At 41.9% G+C, this 12,525-nt stretch overlaps 1 protein-coding gene across 1 annotated transcript in view; it reads right to left on the bottom strand.

Annotated features, from left to right (window-relative positions):
- LOC139330829 (collagen alpha-1(XXIII) chain) overlaps positions 1-12,525 on the bottom strand; it is a 117,997-nt gene that overhangs the window by 19,336 nt on the left and 86,136 nt on the right. Inside the window, exons 4-7 of the mRNA XM_070961940.1 lie at positions 10,318-10,325; positions 9,294-9,320; positions 2,334-2,360; positions 2,221-2,247 (exon numbers count right to left, since the gene is read on the bottom strand). Of these exons, the coding sequence (XP_070818041.1) occupies positions 2,221-2,247; positions 2,334-2,360; positions 9,294-9,320; positions 10,318-10,325 (89 nt within the window). The remainder of the gene's footprint in view (positions 1-2,220; positions 2,248-2,333; positions 2,361-9,293; positions 9,321-10,317; positions 10,326-12,525) is intronic.

Genomic DNA, 12,525 nt, shown 5'->3' on the forward strand with positions numbered 1-12,525 from the left:
GGGACAGAACTTAAAGAGCAACATGTTCCTTTGTTCCTCCACCAAGAGAAGTCCAAAGGCGCTTTGGATGTGGAATACTAGACACAGTAACTAAAAACACAGGCCTGTGCATTTATGTATAGTATGTGAGACACTGACGCACAGTCACACTGTGGTGCTGGATAGTTTGATGTTGTCCATCTCTTTCTCTGTCTGTCTCAGTGGTACAAGGACCCCACCACAGACCACAGACTGTGACAGCGACAGGCAGAGAGGACAACATGGAGACCTGCCCCAACTGTTTCTGATCTCAGCCACTGCCTCTCCAAAAGTGACCACAGTGAGAGGATCTTACCTCTGACAGCCCAGCCACTCTTTATCACCAACCTTTTTTATATCTATTCTTTTCACTCATCCCAGACTGCATTTCACTCACTCGTTCCCTCATTCTGCTCTTTCTGTATTCACTTCCCCTGCTTGTAAATCGACCATGCAATTTGCCTTGAAGCCTCCCTCTCTCATTTGTTTCCCCTTCCCTCACGTCTCCTCTGTCTGGCAGACATTTTCTCTGGACTGGAGCTCTAATTATGTTCAGGAGCATGGAGCTGAAGAGCGGGTCTGGTGGAGAGGATAAGCAGGTTGTTAATGTGACTGGCCACATGATGACAGGCAGCAGCTTATCTGCTGCACCGCTCTCTCCTTCGGTTCAGGGGAAGAAGAGATTGGAGGTTTAATTCAAGTGACAACACACCTCCGCACCTGTAGCCGTGTTATCAGCAGGGATTTTTTCATAGTTTTTAGTTTCAGTTTAGCCTCTTTAATCTCCTTGTTCTCCTGGCTTGATTTCCATTTGATTCTGTGCTGCAGAGTCTTATTTTTTTCAGTGTTAACATCATATAACTTCAATAAAAAGGTGGAAGAAGCTGATAGAAGACTTTAAATCCAACAGTGTAAATAAGATGATGATGATTTTAAAGTGTTTGTTAGACTGCTGAGAAAGTTGGGATGTTTTCCTTTTTCATTTGCAAATGTATTTCATAGAAAATGTTTAGTTTGGGAGTTTTATTTCACAGATTTACCCAAATTTAAATTATAGTTGTATTTTTTAAAATGGGAAGTAATATGAGTAGATTTTGTCAAAAGGTATTATGACAAATATTTTAAAATAGCTATTATAAAATCCACAGAGTGTATTATTTATGTTATTTCAAAAGTTGACGAAGGTTTCTCTTAAGATTGAAGGTTCACTGTTGACTTTGGAAACTGCGGTTTGACATAAAAAAAAAAAAAAAAAGCACCAGGTCCACTTAGTGGAGGCGTTTCAGAGCTTTTACATAAACTACATCCATCCACTATAAAGGCTTAATCAAAAGGTTTTCATTCATTTTCAGTTTATTATGGTTCAAAAACCTTTATAACTTTATTCTTATCTTATTACTTCTATTCTTTTGTTCATGGTAATAACATCAACAACCCACTGTTTGTGTCTCCCTGGCCATCGATGATCAACAAATCAATCATATTGTTCTTTTATCCTTCATCCTCCTGCTTTCATTCCTTGAGTATAGTACCTGAGTGACTCTGAGGTCTGAGTCACACCTGCTGGGGTTTTACGGCAGTCCCTCAGTGATGGGGAGAGTCCTCTAAAGGACGGACCCAGCTTGAGGTCTCCTTTTGCTCTTTGAACAGCTCTCATTATGCTGTGAAGAGTTTACATTTCTCGTCCCTCTCGTGGGCAAAGGGACCAGAGAGAAGGTGAGAGGTGGGATACGATAATGACTTTTTAAAGACCCTCTGTAGAGGTTATAAACTCTATTCTCTCTCTCACTTTTCCCACTGGTGTGTAACCCATTTGCTCTGCTTTGCCTGTTTCCACACTACACCTGGGTGTGTCTGGTGGTGCGGCAGGGGTTCAGGGGAGGGGTGATGGATGGGACTCAGAGGTGAAGTGCAAAGGGGATGTCAGCACTTGGTTCAGTTGAGCCATGACTCCCTTGTGGCTGTGAACACTGGGATGACTTAAGAGCTGGAACAAGAAACAAGATGGCTACCGTGGGCTTGTGTCGTTCCCTTAGGAACAGTAAAAATGATTGATGTAGGCTTGCAATCCATCACCTGTCTTAGAGGCCAAATACCCACCTGGATTCACAGTTAGAAAATCTTTGAGTATGAACTGCTTCAGTTTAATTGCCATGGGTTATTAGAGAACCTAAACAAGACAACGGGTGTGTGATAGTGTACCTGGCTTCCCTTGAGACCTGGTAAACCCTGAGAGGAGAAAACAGAGGGTTAAAATTCAAACACTGTCTGTCACTCCAGGCATGTTTAACGCATTTGATTATGGGAATACTCACTGGTTTCCCATCCAAGCCAAGTGGACCCTGTTGGAAGACGGATAAAAACAAATTATGAAAAGAATATAATGCAGTTAGGAGAGCCATGTCGACACAGAACCATTAAATGAACTGTTTGGGAAATATGCTTATTCTCTTTGTTGTCAAGAGACAGATAAGGAGATCGATCAGAACATCCTCATGCCACAAATCACCTTAGCTTAGCTTAGTTTAGCTTATCACCGTGGTCTTACATCAACCCCATAAAACCCCATGTTTTTTGCACTTCAGGTTTTCTAATCCCTCTGTTTCCAGTCTTTATGCCAGACTAAGCTAAGATTCATTTAGCTATATAGCATTTAATGCACAGACATGAGAGTGGTATCGATCTTCTCATCTAACTCTCAGCAAGAAAGCGAATAAGTACATTTAAAAAAAAAAAGAGTAAAACTATTCCATTAATGATTGGCTTCACAAACATCTACTGCAAGACGGCTATGAATGAAGAATGTGATTACGACACCGTGAAGACCGTATTTGTTTTAAATCCAGCGACAGAACTGTCTTCCTCCTTCATAATATCATAAACCGGCTGTTGTCAATTAGTATTTCATAATGTTTGACTCTTGTCTCTGACTCTCTTATGAAACAACCATCTTAGCTCAGGAAAAACAATTAAGTGGATTTTGCAAGACAAATGTATGAAGTGAAGACAGTGAAAAGTGTGTTTGTAAACGACAAAGAGCTGCCAAAATTGGAAAGTTTGGAATGAAAAAGTAGGAAAAAGGACAAAGGAGTTTTTTATACAAATGTTCTATGTATATCCTGCCTCATTTAACTGTGAGTGTGTTTGTGTTCGCACACACAGTAAGGTTCAGATATTAAGACGTTTCCAGGTGGCTGTAGTTTATAATTATTCTAAGATTTAGACTGTGGTGTCCAACATGATGGACTGTGGGTGGATTTGGTCCAGCTGGATTAAGCTTCCACACAACCCCACATCTACTGTGTCTCTGTGTTTGTGGTGATGAGATAATCCAACAGGCAGTTTAAAGTTCCCATCCAACCTCACCCAAGTGCTGAAACAGCAGTTGAAGTTGTCCACTTTGTTTACCTCAATAAAAACAGCCGAGCAGTCGTTGAACCTCCTCTGCAAAGCAGCGCTCAGTTCAAAGGCACAAACCTTTAGATCCCTACTTCAACAAAAAGGAACAGTCGGCTCTTAGATCAAACTTTCCAGAAACACTTAAATGTGATGTATGTGGTAAAGGCTAATGTTGACTTCCTCCTTAACGGCCATACTCAATGTTAAGCTAACAGTTTTTACAGGGTCCCTCGAGTCGTGGCGTTGCTCAACCCTTCACAGCCCTGGTGGCTCTGCAGACTGGAAACCATCATTAACAATCATCCTCTCTGGCCTTGGATGGCTTACATAAATTGGGTTTTCTCTTAATCTCCCTGCTTTACAGGCCCCATGGGTGCTATACGGCCTGAGGTCCCGTCGTGAAAACCTACCACAGTGTCATCGCTGCCTGCTTGATGGATGGACAGTAGGCACATAAGCACAGAGGGAAGAGGAGGATGGAGGGAATGACACCCTCATTAAATAGTTTATTCGTTCATTTGGTGCCTCTTGTAAGTCTTGTAACAGGACGGCAAGGCTATAAACGCTCTTCAAAAACCTTAGCGGTCAGTCGGTATAAGAGATTTATAAAAAGTCTGGCAGAAAAGCCTTTGAGGCTCCTGATGTCTTTTTGATTAAAGGCCCCTTGTGAAATCAGCAGTAGGTGGTTGAGACAGGGGTGGAACAAATGAGTGGGACCAATTGGACGGCAATAATTTCACCATGACTGTCTAAACTCGAGAGAAGTGTGAAGAGAAAGCGCTCTGTACTTCACTCACTGGATCCTATGCAGTACAGGACAGGCTGTAGTTTCACCACTCAATTAAATGCAGCGTGCTGTGTCTATCACGTCGTGTGGGAGAATTTGAATAATCCTACAAACGTCCCAGTGAGTTTTCTCTCCTGTCTGTGTCCATGTCTCTGGATCTATGTACCGGTGTGTGTCTATGTGTGTGTGCGTGCAATGATATCTCTGCATCTGGCAGCGTTTATCAGGGACCGGCTCCTTCAAGACTCGTCAGGATGAGTAGACGACGTGTATGTGGTGAGGTCATCTGAGCTGGAGTAAAAACAGGCTGATTTATGGCTGCTAACGAGCCACACAGAGGCCTGTGACCTGTAGGTACGATTACTCTGTGTGTTTGAGAGAGCGAGAGAGGGTCTATTCTCAACAACCAAACCCTATATCTAATATCTGGAAGCTGAGTTTGCATATAATTGATACTGTAAGCTCCATGACCATACTAGCTTAACTGGGGTCCAATATAGAATAAAATAAGACCCAGAAGTACTTTAGCTACCTGTAGGAATAACTCAACCAACAATAAAGCAGTCCAGGAAGCTCCTCTATGACTGATAAGGAAAGATGCTTTAAAATATATGAGCTATATTAAATCAGCAGCAGAGGTCAGAGGGAACTTTTAATGGAAAGGTAAAATGGGCCGGTAGGGTTTATATGAACAAGAATAACAGTTAGAAACACAGCTAACTGAGGAAATTGGGTTTTGATGTGTAGCCCTTAATATATTCTGTGCTTTTCTTTCTGTATAGTTGCATTGTTATACTGTACCTACAGTGTGGTCCAGTATAGTGCGCATCAATCTGTAAGCCGGGAAAAAGAGCTGGAACTCAAATAAAAATAGAACAGACTGGAAAAAAAAAATCTCTTCATCTCGTACTGCAAATGGATCAGGCCACAGTATAAAAAGGAAGGAGGACAGAAGTAAAAGAAAGTGGGAGATTAATGCTGAGAAAAAAGTGAGAAAATAGGCCTGAGACCACCACCAAAACCTCAAGTGAATGTGGGAGAAAATTAAATAATGCCTTATGTGTGTGTGTGTGTGTGTGTGTGTGTGTGTGTGTGTGTGTGTGTGTGTGTGTCTCTTTGTGTGTATTTCTCGTCTACTTTGCCATCTTGTCCTGCAGCGTCCCCTGGCAGATAGAAAAAAAAAAGCTTTGACTCAGCATTCCCACAGATTAGATGGCTTTTAAACACATTTCTGGAAAATAACTTGGCCTGCAGGAGGGCATATGTCTGTGTCTATGTTGGTGTGTGTGTGTGTGCATGCTCATGCTCATGGTCTTACTCCCAATGAAACAGGGCGAGGGGTGTCTTTGCTGTCTTTATTGTACTCCCTATGGTGCAGACTGGTAATTATCCCGTAGGGTGTAATTGTTGAGGATGCGGCATGAAAGCTTGGTGTCTGCACATCAGAGCAGACATCTCAGCTAGAAACAAACATGGTGCAGTGACGTGTTGCTCACATTGGGCTCAGTGAGTTTAATTATGTGACAGGGAGAGTGAGAGCTCCCTTTCCATTCTCCTGTTCTGCTTCCCTTGCTTCTTGTGCATCCTTTGATGTCATTATCTTTTCCTCTCTCGCAGTGATCCACCAATCATCTTTTGAATATTGCTCAGCCCCTCTGTCAAGTTACTTCCATGTTGCCACAGGAACAAAACTCTCTTTGCCAGGGCTACATGGGCGTAATTTGTGATACATGGCATTTGGCTCTTAAAGAAAAAAAGAGTGTCTGCAACCAGAACCAAAGAGCACAATAAAGCATACCAGAGTGCTGTGTGTTTGGGACAGAAAATTACTGACATGTTTTTGGGTGACTGTCTGGCTTTAATCTGCGCTCAGAGGCCTGAAAGGCTGAACAATGTTTCTGCCGAGCCAGGTCCGCTGCCTGTCACAGACTGGCACTTTCGCATAAACACGCTAGTAGCTGGGCACGCTGGTGACTGTGCATATGAATAATCAGCTAGCGTGGGTAGGTGTGTGTTTACCCCTCCGCTCTGTTCTGTCAGTCTGTCTGATTTTGATTGTTTGACAGTGGGAGGGCTCTTTTCTGAAACTCAAACCCCCTCGCCTGTGATTTATGACAGGAAGAAGTGACGGGGGTTACATGAGGAGAGAAAACATACATCAGCACGCGCGCGCACACACACACACACACACACACACACACACACACACACACACACACACACACACACACACACACACACACACACAAACCGCATTTCATTAACACTGTTTATCATATTAGCAATGCTTCAATGGAGGTGGGCTGCTGCATGCATTGGTCTGATGAAGGAATGGGAGACATGTGCATGCCACCTGACTGAAGTTCACCCCATGCAGACGCACACACTTTCAAACACAGCTTATGTAATATAGTTCAGTGATGGAAGAGATACTCAGATATCTTACTGAAATAGAAGTAGCAATACAATAATGAGAAATACTTAGCAGCAAAATATACTGTAAGCACAGAAAGCAAAAGTACTCCTTTTGAAGAATGGTTCATTTCAGAATAGTGGTTTATAATATTATATATTTATAATATTATTGGTTTATAATATTTGATGCATTAATGTGTTCTTGACTTTAATGATGAAGCAAGTAAAGATAGGGCTTATTTAAATGACTTTATATATACTGATGGTAGCAGGTGAGTTTCAGTCTTATGTGAACCTAATAATACCTCATCATTTATGCATTGATTATATTTTGTAATGTTAATCTGAATCTGTGAAGTAAAGTTATTTTAAAAAGCAGCAGAAAATTGAAATACTCAAGTAAAGTACAAGTACAACAAAACTGAGTGAATGTATTTAGTTCCACCGCTTCAATTGCTGCGTTCATTCAGTTAATTATGTGCTCCTGTGAGCTGTGTACAGTCAGAGAGCTGCTGAGGGTTAACGGCTTGAATTGGACATAATAAGGGTGAAAGAGGGCAAGAAAAAAAAGTGCTGGAAGGCGATGTCGCTGTTGTTTTAACAATGGGAAAATAAAGAAAATTTGTTGGCACAAGTCACTGGCACGAACCAGCACTGCAGTGCTCTCTGGAAACTGACTGCGCATGCCCTCTCCATATGAGCAGTCCATGTGAGAGATGCTGAAAACATATCACACACTCACACACGCTGTACCTGTACTTTTATCCTTATGAGGACCCTCATTGATATAATTCCTATAATTCCTTAACCTTAACCAACACAACTAAATGCCTAACCTTTACCCAAACACTAACCTAACCAAGTCTTAACCTTCAAACAGCCCTTTGAAGTTATGAGGACTGTCCAAAGTGTCCTCACTTTCCAAAAATATCTCCACTCTGTGTGTAAAAACTTGTCTTCACTATGTAGCAAGTACGAGCACACACACACACACACACACACACACACACACACACACACTGACCACTTCCACAGTTCTGGCCTTTGTTACACAGATCTACATAAACTACGGGTGGTTGGATGGAGTTCACACACATCTGCACATATGGACACAGATACACAAACACTTCTGCCCAACAGGAAGAATGGCCCATTTTAAGCTTCAGTCTTTGGAACCTGATCATCTCTGTTGCTGCAATATGAAATAATGTGCTGTCCATGTTAATTGCCAGGATGATTAATCTACTGTTGTTTCACGGTAACTTCATACACGCAGCTTCTTTACTCGTCATACCTGCACGTACCCGTCATAGCAGGAAGCTGCCTCTTGTACTTAGCAAACAGAGCTCCTCTAGTTGTAATATTATTTCATCTATGTAATGATGGAGCTTTAAGGATTGATTTCATTGCAATAACTTGACTGGGAAGGATTACTCAGATTATGCAGCTTTGAAGCAGAACAATACATCATCTGATTGAACAGATGCTTTAAAGTTAAAAAGGCTGCAATGTGCCACAGCTTTGGGATTTACAATGAAGACGGTGACAAAGATGAACAGAATTGCAGGCAAATAAACACAAACGAGCGCACACTTCTCTGTGCACACGGTCCACCTGTGTGTAATTAGCAGCAGGCATTTCCCGTCAGGAGGGCTGTGCAGTGCCAGGCAGGCTGGGAATCTAACTGGGAGCGAGCCCCATGGGTAATGAACTTCCCCAAAAAATTCCAAGTGAGACAACATACACAATGACACAACCGACAAGACGCCGCGTAACACAGCACTGGGGCGACGACAGTGGACAACCAGACAGAGGGGGTCACAGAGAGCATGTAGCACGTGGACCCTGCGTATGCTACTGTTTGGTGTGCAACTGCACACCATGCAGGACACCCAGTTCTCGAGCTCTCAAGGGGTGAGGGAGTGTATCTGTATTAACCGACGACAATTTGATGATGGCTGAACCACAAATCGGCAACAGAGCCATGAGCTGTTTTTATCTCAGCGGCTGTGGTGAAGGTCAGTAGTCTGACCGGCCACAAGAGGCCGCTGTATCTCTGGATAACGCCAGAGTTGACTCTCAGGCTTGTGGTGCTGCATGACTCGCTGGTGGAAACCAGTGATCTGCTTTGCATTCAGTAATTTTGGATGTACAGTTATATTATTCAAACATGAGTAAACCCCATTTAAAAGCTGGGGCATGATTTGTGCCTTGTGGATGAATGTTTCACATTTTCACTGGTCAGGTTTACACTCGTGTGGCTTATGTTTACTGATCGTATCTTTGTGTTTATTGCTCTTCATGTTTACTCATTTTCACAGGTGCACTCAGTATGTTTTATGTCACCGTTTTCAGCACTCAGTAAGTTGCAATGCTTCAAATCGCCTGTGGGAAAAAAATCTCACCACTCAGTCATATGTCTACTTGTGTTTCAATACAACTGTCTTTGTATTTGAGTCACTCTCGGTCATGGGGCAGGATACATCACTGGTGAAGAGCAAATGTTGAAGGTTAAATGAAGAGGCAAGAAAACAGGCGATGATTAGAGTGAATGTCATTTCTTCAAAGAGAGCAGAGAAGGAAAAAAGCTGAAAAATTACAATCAGTTCAGAGAGAAAAGAAACGTGATTGGGTGAATTGAAGAGTGAGAGGATAAATAACAAATCAAATTTACCGGGTATCCATCCCGTCCAGATTTGCCCTGGTGAGGTTAGAGATTAAAGCATGAAGCATTAAGACAGGTTAGAACAGAAACCAACACGCTGTATATATATGAACTCATCACGTGATCTACCACACTTTATTCTACAGGAGACAAGGATTGAATGAGGGTCCAGTTTTTCATACAGAGACTTTGGTTTTTGAATGAATTAAGTGACTCCAGCTGATGGACCTAAGTCAGACTAATTGTGCCGCTACTTTACAGCTGGTGACTCCGCTTTACCACACCTTCCTTTTGACTTTCTGGGCTGGAAGCTGGACTTTGGGTGTGTTCAGGAAAAGAAATCATTTCAAGCACAGCTGCATGGACAGTTTTTCTCCAATAAAACCATTCCTTGGATTTTAAAAATATCACGCTGTTCCGTTCGACTATTTTTGGAAAAACCTTATGGTGTGTTTCGGAGCAGACCAAAAAAAGACCAAAAAAATTGAACAAGAAAAAAAGTAAATATAATCAGAAATGGGACACTCTCTCCAGACGGGTTGCAACATTTAATTAAAAAAATAAATAAATGAATAAAATAAATAAAAAAAAATTAAAAAAAATCCAAACCTGAGTCGCATCAGATTCCAGTTAGTACATGACTTTGTGCTTTATCTGCTGTTTGTGTGTGTGTGTGTGTGAGTGTCTGCAGGAGTTATTGTCCCACAGAGAAGAATAACCCATCATGAAACACACACAGATACAAGCACACACACACACACTCACACACACAGCCACAGTTTCCAGGTGGTCCGTTTATTGCCGTGCTCTGTGGATGCACATGTGTGACTGAGTATTGTGACAGTTTGTCTGCATTCATGTTTTACTGCTGTGGGAGAAAACCACAGTATAGTTTGTATAGTGAAGGATAATATATGGATTGGTGTGTGTGTTTGCATGTTTAATGCCAAAGGAAAAGTACTGTAACAGCTATGTGTCCAATAATGTATTAGTTGATTTTAATACTACCTGGACGAGATGAAATTGTACTTACAGGAGGTCCTGCAACAGAAAAAGAGAAATCAGGCATTAGAAAATAAACTCTACACATCTTCAGTGGCCTGAAGAACAGCATGTGTGAGTTATGGTAACCTCTGGTTTATATAGCAATCAATTCCCCTGAACAGTGGTGCACGACAAAAATCTGTGCGTGCAATGCGGTTTGTTAGATAATGACTGTAATTAACCACCTAGATATGGTACAGAACAAGCTCATTAGTGCCGCTGCAAATGGAGTTTGTGGTGAAGCCGTTATGATAAACAGACTTCTGGATAATGGGCCACGTTTTGCATTAGGATATGAAGTCATGTCAAGATGAGACAGAGGACAAACAGGCAGGGGAAAGGTCAGGGTGTGCTGGCAAACTGTTATGTAAAAAAAAAAAAAAAAAAGATTTCTCCGGGGCAGTCTCTCAGATCTGATTGAATAGCTCTGATGTTGTGCCTCAGCAACAAAAAGTACACTCTGCTTTTCATACTCATTCTAACCAAAAACAACAGTAGTGATCAAAGGACTCAGTGGTCTTGGTCTTAATCGAATAGTCTTAAAAAAAGAAAAAGAAACCATCTCTTAAAAGTCCAAAGCCACTAATAAACCCCTCCAAAGTGAATGTATTATTTTGTCATTAAAAGCTTTTACATTAGTGATTGGTTTAAATTTATCTGATCTAAATTTAAACTCAATCATGCTGATATGTGATTGATAACTTAGTTACAGTCTATGGCACGATTTGGAGCAAAGCCATCACTGCAGTTCTGGCACAGGACGGCTCATCAGCATACATGCAACACTAAACATCTACATAAACTCAAGATTGAAAACAGACTCCCCTCTGGGGAAAAGTGGGATATTTGTGGTGTTTTGTTACTATTTAAACACAAAACGTCCCTTAAACATGACCAGAATCTATGTGAGCCTTGAAGTTTTGCTGTTTGATTCAAGGGCATTTCTTTGGGACAAGAGGAGCAGAAAGAAGGATGAAAACATAAAGGTGGTTGTTGTGAGAAGGTATAAAGGAAAGAAGAAGAGAGAGGTGTTGGAGTTTATGAGGCATGAAGACCAAGTCACTTGTGTTTAGCTGTGTCTAGACGCCGGGACAAGGACCTCCTGGGCCAGACAGTTAGGTAAACAACTGCACACTGGTTACACAGCCAAGCAGTGAGACCAGCTTTAACTACTGAACTTCAGACAGGTGTGTGAAAGTGTGGAGACTAATCAGAAAGAAAGAGGGAACAAGAGAAATGAACAGAAGAGAAAAGGAAAACAAGTCAAAAGACCAAATGGGAATAAAAATAGCGAGAGCTGATGCAGGAGACAAGGAGACATTTGCTGAACTACTCTGTCTGCCCTCTTTCCTGTTATTCAGGTTCGTGTTTTGGTTTCTTCTCACCACTCTCATTTGTTTCTCTGATAGAATGAGAAAAACCTCTTCTGGTCTTGTAAAAAAAGACGTCCTAGACAAGAGGATGGCGCAACATCTTCTCCGTGCCACCTACCCCCGCGCTATAACCCAGGCTGCAAGAAGAGGACGCAAAACTAAACAAGAAGAGAGATGACGTAACAGGACCACATCGGCCTTTTCGGACACAGACCATCCTGCGACAAACAGCTAGTGAGCGCCCCATCTTGGATGAAACTTTAACAGCGAGCCTTCCCGCAATGATAATCGTCCAACAGACCAAGAGCCTGGAAATACACACCACCCTGATGAAAAACACAGTCATTTCCTGGTCCTGGTGAACGCCTGAAGGCATCACAGAGCTCAGTGGGATTTTCCTAATCTATGCTGATCAAGATGTTGGTTGGATAGCAAAGAGAAAAGTGTGGTCAAACCTATATCATTCTTATTGTCAAAAAATCCCATGAAAAGACCAAAAAGCAGCAGCCATTGTTGTCCAGAAACGATTAAAAACACATCAGTGAGCCACAACGTTGCATCGGGTCAATCCCACATACACTGTCATGCTGCCGTAAATAATCCCAACCAATAATCAAACCCGGCAAATACAACTTTAACTCTGTTTGTGTAATGTCTGCTAAAAACTACAGTGCCCAGCTGTTATAGGAAATGACTGAGCCTCTTTGAAAATAGAACTATATATTTGTGACCTGTATTTAAAGATTTCTGTCTTCAGTAGGAATCACTGGGCTTGGAGCCACGAAATGGCAGGGTCAGAAAGTTCAATAAGAAAAACAGAAGGT

This window comes from Chaetodon trifascialis, chromosome 5 (genome assembly GCF_039877785.1).
Source record: "Chaetodon trifascialis isolate fChaTrf1 chromosome 5, fChaTrf1.hap1, whole genome shotgun sequence".
Taxonomy (NCBI): Eukaryota; Metazoa; Chordata; class Actinopteri; order Chaetodontiformes; family Chaetodontidae; genus Chaetodon; species Chaetodon trifascialis.